Source organism: Pyrus communis, chromosome 6 (assembly GCF_041283825.1).
Source record: "Pyrus communis isolate YQ-2024b chromosome 6, ASM4128382v1, whole genome shotgun sequence".
NCBI classification, from domain to species: Eukaryota; Viridiplantae; Streptophyta; class Magnoliopsida; order Rosales; family Rosaceae; genus Pyrus; species Pyrus communis.
The window spans coordinates 20,083,879-20,090,651 of record NC_142570.1 but is presented as its reverse complement, the minus strand read 5'-3'; the positions used below and the strand labels follow the sequence as shown (position 1 = coordinate 20,090,651).

Sequence of the window (6,773 nt, the reverse complement as noted above, 5' to 3'; positions counted from 1 at the left end):
TACTCATTCAGGGCTTCAAATCCATGTAAATTTTGTGTTGAGATTTGAGGGAGATACTTAAATTTGAAAATTTTCCAGTTTCTGGTGACACAGTGGCGATCGGCTCTGGAATCCTACGAACCACCGGAGAAGGAATGGGAATATTCCATCAACATTGATGGAATATACTAACAGCATCAGGTAAAATTAACGGAATATTCTATTATTTAGCGAAATATTTGCTAACAGCGTTAAAGATTCCGTATGTGTGCCAGGCACATGCTTGCGCGTGAGGGCGCGTTGGACATTGGAAAATTATTCTAAAAATATAGGGATGCTCGTGGTGTTGAGTAGGCCATGATGGTATATTCAAACATCCTAATTAAGCAACGTACGAGAAGTTATTACACAATTTTGGTTATGTGCTTAAAATTAACGTCAAAATAGTTATTTCACATATAGGTGAGACGCTTCTGGAGGACGAGCGCAGCCAAGCGAGACTCGGGGGTTACGACCCTGCTACATACCAGTGAGTGGGCTTTTGGTTTTCTATATATATATGCGTTTCCCAGAAATTGTTTTAAATGGAATTTCGTTTAAAATGCCATATCATGTTTGCTTTACATTTTAGCATATGCATTAGTATAGCTTTGCATAATATTGCATGATGCTGCAGAGGCCTAGGTAAGTTCAAGTGAGTATGTATTGATGGTATGGTTGCATGGTAGTTGATTATAAGTTGATGCACGTATAGCTCATTGTCCTACACCCTGGTGTTAGTGCTCTGCCTGTGGTCAGTGCCTAGCCTTCATGTGATCATTCACTGCATTGCACGCTCAGCTTGGATCCAAGTCAGGTGCCAGCCTGTCGTACAAACCACATTAGGTGGTTCCGACTCGTAGGTGACCTGCAATTTGTTGCACAACCTTTACATGACCATAGTAGTTTAGCGTACTTATTTACACCGAACCTGTCGTACAGACCACATTAGGTGGTTTTGACTCGTGTGTAGATTAAGTGCCGTACATGTCACATTAAGTGCCTCTAGCTGGATTGATGAGCAATAGGTTCAGCCGTATAGGTCACATTAGGTGACTCCGGCTGGCATATCACTTTTACATTGATTTATATCACCTGGCCTACATATTTACTGCTGAGATAGTGACATGGCATATACCTGGTTTTCGTTACTCTCGAGCTTGATTTCTATAAATACATATGTATTACTATTTTCTGGGAAATTATATGGGTTTTACGGTGATGGGTTATTACTTTTGGAAAGAGAAATGGTTTTTAAAAGCTTTGTTTTTGCCCACTCACGTTTTCTGTTTTGCGCCCTTCCAGGTTCTAGTTAGATGTTCGTGTTGATGGCTCATGATGACTCTACAATGGTTCTGACAGACTCTAAACAATGTAAGGTTTCCTTCACATCCGATATAATTAACACTTAGCTTGCTGGACATCACTTAGGTTATCTATGCTCTGATGATGTGTATCCGTGCTTTAAACATCTTCACTCGCACTTATATACTTACCTAGTGTAAATTAGCTAGTTTGGTTTTTATTTACCCACATATTCGTATCAATATCACTTTCGCACTGCACATATGGCTACGTCACCCTCACGTGACGATCAGCATACGGGGTGTGTCAGTTTGGTATCAGAGCCTAGGTTTGGCTGTCTTGCATATTTTGTGAGTATTCTAATAATTTTGATGTCTTATGTCAGAACCATGTCGCCTCGTAGAGAGCCACGTACCTCTTCTGAGTCTAATTTTTCGGATATTACCCAACTTGGGGTGGCTACTGCTAATGCCATTTAGTCTTCACTTCGTTCTCCCCAGAGAACTCCCTTGGAGATTATATATAACTTAAAGTTGAATAATTTCTTGGGTAATGAGGGACCTGAGGAAGTCGAGCAATCGCTTAATCATGTTGAGAAAACCAATCGAGTGATGCAGCAATAGGGGCATTTCCTTGAGGATAGATGGGTCGAGACGATTACTTGGTTTTTAGGTGAGAAGGCTGCATCTTGGTGAAGGCAAGATTCTTTTCAGTTGTCACCGGAAGAAGCTGCAGATTGAGAGGTTTTTAAGTGATTATTCCAGAAGAGATTTGTATCCCCAGAGTATTTGGATTGTAGGAGGTAAGAATTCTTGCAATTAAAGCAAGGGAAAATGTCAGCTAATGAGTATAATAGAGAATTTACTGATTTGTCCCGATATTGTTCAGAGATTGCTTAAAATCCTGCTAAAATGCTTTGATGATTTAAATGGGGTACTAGAAAAAAGTGGCGTTCCATGGCGACTACTACTCCCTGTTCGACACATCAAGAGTTTTATGAAGTTCTACTTCAAGTTAAGGATTATGAAAATGCTCCAGTTGATAGTGACTAGGAAGAAGAAAAATATAATAATCAGAAGAAAAATAGTAATAAAGAAAAAGGTCAGTCATCGCAAAGTCTTCGCAAGACACAAAGTTTTAAGAGAAATTGTACCAGTTTTGGTTCTTCTAGTGGGGGCTAGAGTTCCACGGCGCCACGGAGGGGTGGTCGTTCTGGAGGTTCCTGCTTTCAAAGACAGAGAGATTTTTGTGGTTCTGGTGGTCCGTTTTGCTGTAGATGTAATAGTCGACATTTTGGGGATTATAGACAAGGCAACAAAGGTGGATTTTTTGTTTGTGGTCAAATTGGACATCGGGTTATCCAGTGCTCACAGAGCCAGCAGAAACCCCAGCCATCTGCCTTGCCACCACCAGTTCCTATTCAGCAGATTCTTGGGCCTAGTAGTTATGCCCATATGGGTTATGGTGGAGCATATCATTATCAAGGTGATATTGCTCCATATTCTGGAGGACAGTATCAGTACCCACATGATTCGTATTAGCATAGTGGTTACGTTCAATAACCAGGAAGTTATGCGCCATATCCGACATATTCAGCTGGTGGATCATAGTGGTATCTCGGATGGCAGTCCCAGAATGTTGAGGTTGCTTCTTGCAGTGTAGGATCATCGAGGCAGCCTAATCAGCCTAGTCAGGGGTGCGGTACACATTGACGTGGAAATCAAGGTAACAGGGGTTGTGGATGATGGCAACAGCCACAGAGCCGTGTTCACCATATCACCTTGCAAGATGCTCAGAACAATCTTGATCTGATTATGGGTACGTTAAATATTCTTGGCCATTTTGTTAGAGTATTAATTGATTTTGGTGCTACACACTCTGTTATTTCTCATACGTTTGTTCAGACGACGCAACCCTACCCCACACCTCTCGGTTATGAGTTAGAGTTTTCGATGCCTAAAGGTGAGACATGTTATGTTAGTTGGGTATATCAAGGATGTCCTATTCTGGTGGAAAACATCGTTATGCTAGCTAATCTGGTTCCATTAGATATTGTTGACTTCAATGTTATTCTAAGCATGGATTGGTTACACTACAATCATGCTAAGATGGATTGTTATGAAAAGACAGTTACTTTTCATTGGCTGGACCTGCCTGTGGTTACATTTGTGGGTGTATGTAGGGGATTGAAACACATCAACATTTTTGCCGTGAGGGCCAAACGGCTATTGAGGAAATGTTGTCAGGGTTATTTAGCTCACGTGGTATTGAATGAGGATAATCCTATCCATGTGGAGGATGTTCGAGCAGTTAGGCATTTACCTGATGTTTTCCTTGATGATTTACTTGGATTACCACCAGATAAAGAAGTAGAGTTTACTATTAATTTACTTCCAGGTATAGATCCTATCTCCTTAACCCTTATCGAATGGCTTCTGTTGAGTTAAGGGAATTGAAAACTCAGTTGCAGGAATTGGTTGATAAGGGTTTCATTTAGCCTAGTACTTCACCTTGGGGAGCTCCAGTTTTGTTTGTATGGAAGAAAGACGGGAATTTAAGGCTGTGTATCGATTATCAATAGTTGAATCGAGTAACAATTAAAAACCGTTATCCATTACAGCGATTAGATGATTTATTTGACCAGCTTCGAGGTGCTTGCGTGTTTTCCGAGATTGATTTGAGATCTGGGTATTATCAATTAAAGATTAGAAGTGAAGATGTACCTAAGATAGCTTTTAAGACTCGATATGGTCATTATGAATTCCTCGTGATGTCATTCGGGTTAACAAATGGACCCATAGCTTTTATGGGCCTGATGAATCGGGTATTCAAGCCATACCTCGACTGGTTCATTATTGTCTTTATTGATGATATTTTGGTGTATTCTAAGTCTAAGGCAGAGCATACTCGACATCTCACTTTGGTTTTGAAGAAATTGAGGGAGCACCTATTATATGCTAAGTTTAGCAAATGCCAATTTTGGCTAGATCAAGTGGTATTTTTTGGGCATGTAATATCAGCTTAGGGTATTCAAGTGGATCCACAGAAAGTAGCTACGGTTGAAAATTGAGAGCAGCCATAAACCGTCACCAAGGTACAGAGTTTTCTTGGCTTAGTAGGTTATTACCGACGGTTTGTTAAAGATTTTTCTACTATAGCTTTACCACTGACGAGGTTGACTAGAAAGGATGTTAGATTCGAGTAGAACGATGATTATGAACGGAGTTTCCAGCATCTAAAGTATTGTCTCACTCACGCATCTGTTTTAGCGCTTCCAGACGACAATGGTAATTTTGAGATTTACAGTGATGCTTCCTTAAATGGCTTAGGTTGCATATTAATGCAGCATGGTAGGGTAATTGCATATGCTTCACGTCAATTAAAGCCACATGAGATGAATTACCTTACCCATGATCTCGAGCTAGCAGCCACTACTTTCGCTTTGAAGATTTGGAAGCATTATTTGTATGGGGAAAAGTGCCGAATTTTCACAGATCATAAAAGCCTCAAGTACCTTTTCACCCAGAAGGATCTTAACCTTCAACAGCAGAGGTTGATAGAACTGCTCATTGATTATGATTGCATAATTGAGTACCACCCTAGTCATGCAAAATTGGTGGCTGACATGCTTAGCAGGAAATCGCATAGCCGACTTAATGCTTTATATGCTTGCCATATCCCTCTCCTCACGGAATTGAGATCTACTGGAGTTGATTTAGGAGTGATAGATCAGGAAGAAGCTTTACTTGCCAATTTCTAAGTCAAACCAATTTTAATTGATCGTGTGCTCGAGGCTCAAATGAATGATGAGGAATCTCAAGAATTATCAAAGGCAGTATCACGAGGGAAAAAGAAGGATCTTAGGATTCGGGAATCTGATGGCATGCTTATGCAGGGAAGTCGGATGTACGTGCCGAATATTGCAAAACTAAAGAAAGATATTCTCGATGAAGCACATATATTGGCATATGCAATGCATCCTGGGAGTACCAAGATGTATCACACTATTCGACCTTTCTACTATTGGCCTGGCATGAAAAGAGAGATTGCTGAATATGTGAGTCGATGTGCAATTTGTCAGCAAGTCAAAGCTGAGAGGAAGAAGCCTTTTGGATTAATGCAGCCACTTATCGTTCCCCAGTGGAAATGGGAAAATATTACCATGGATTTCGTGTATAATCTTCCTCGTACACAAAATGGTTATGATGGCATCTGGGTAATAGTGCATCTACTTACTAAGTCAGCACACTTTATACCAGTTCGAGAGAACTATTCTCTAAGCCGATTAGCTGAGTTAGTTATATCAGGGATTATTAAATACCACGAGGTTCCAATTAGTATTATTTCTTATCGGGATCCTAAGTTCACTTCTAAGTTTTGGATGACTTTCCAGGAAGCTTTTGGTACGAGATTGCTTTATAGTACGACATATCATCCACAGACAAACGGGCAATCTGAGAGAACTATCCAAACACTAGAAGATATGCTGAGATCTTCGGTATTGCAGTTTGGTGAAGCTTGGCATAAGCGTTTGGATTTGATTGAGTTTACCTACAATAACAGCTACCATTCTAGTATCGGTATGTCACTTTTCGATGCACTCTATAATAGATCATGTCGTACTCCTATTTGTTGGTCAGAAGTTGGTGAGAGGGTATTAATGGGCCCAGAGATTGTTGATGAGACTACCCAAAATATTTAGGTAATTAAAACTAACCTAAAAATGGCCCAGGATTGACAGAAAAGCCTTGTTGATAAACACACCACTGATAGGGTGTATAAAGTTGGAGATTGGGTATTTCTGAAGCTATCTTTGTGGAAGGGCATTGTACAGTTCGGTAAGAAAGGTAAGTTAAGTCCTCGCTACATTGGACTGTACCAGATCACCAAACGAGTCGGTGAAGTTGCCTATAGACTTGAGTTGCCTCCAAAGTTATCTAAGGTACATGATGTTTTTCATGTATCTATGCTTCGTCATTATGTCTCCGATCCATCACTCGTGACACCTCATCAGCCATTAGAAATTAATCCAGACTTAACATATGACGATGAGCCAGTGACGATTTTAGATTGGAAGGATAAGGTTCCGAGGAACAAAACTGTGCGTATGATGAAAGTTTTGTGGAGGAACCACTCAGTGGAGGAAGCCACTTGGGAGACGGAGGATCATATGCCAGATATGTATCCATTCTTATTTTATGGATATTAGTGGTTTATTATGTTAATGTATAGAAATTTCAAGGATGAAATTTTATTAAGGGGGTAGGTTGTGACGATCCGTCTCGAATTAATATACATTTTATTCTCGAATGCGTGAAGATGATGATTATACCCTCAAGGCTTAGTGACGTGGATGTATGTTTATAGTTTTAAATTATTTTTCCTACTAATGTGAATAAATTGTACTCGACGTCACGAGAGTGTTGACACGAGTTAGAGTCGAGTTAGGT

The 6,773-nt window shown here is 40.2% G+C and overlaps 1 protein-coding gene across 1 annotated transcript; it reads left to right on the top strand.

Moving 5' to 3' along the window:
- The first annotated feature begins 5,122 nt into the window (after positions 1-5,122).
- LOC148696411 (uncharacterized) lies at positions 5,123-6,532 on the top strand. The gene is made up of 2 exons (XM_088695208.1): positions 5,123-5,539; positions 6,158-6,532. Exons 1-2 carry the CDS (start codon positions 5,123-5,125, stop codon positions 6,530-6,532), a joined length of 792 nt encoding a protein of 263 aa, XP_088551334.1.
- Positions 6,533-6,773: the final 241 nt, after the last annotated feature.

Excerpts from the sequence above, each read along its gene's own strand:
- LOC148696411 (XM_088695208.1), top strand. The coding sequence starts at position 5,123 with ATGAATGATGAGGAATCTCAAGAATTATCAAAGGCAGTATCACGAGGG. Across the intron at positions 5,540-6,157 it reads ATGGTTATGATGGCATCTGG|TTCGGTAAGAAAGGTAAGTT; the intron begins GTAATAGTGCAT and ends GGCATTGTACAG.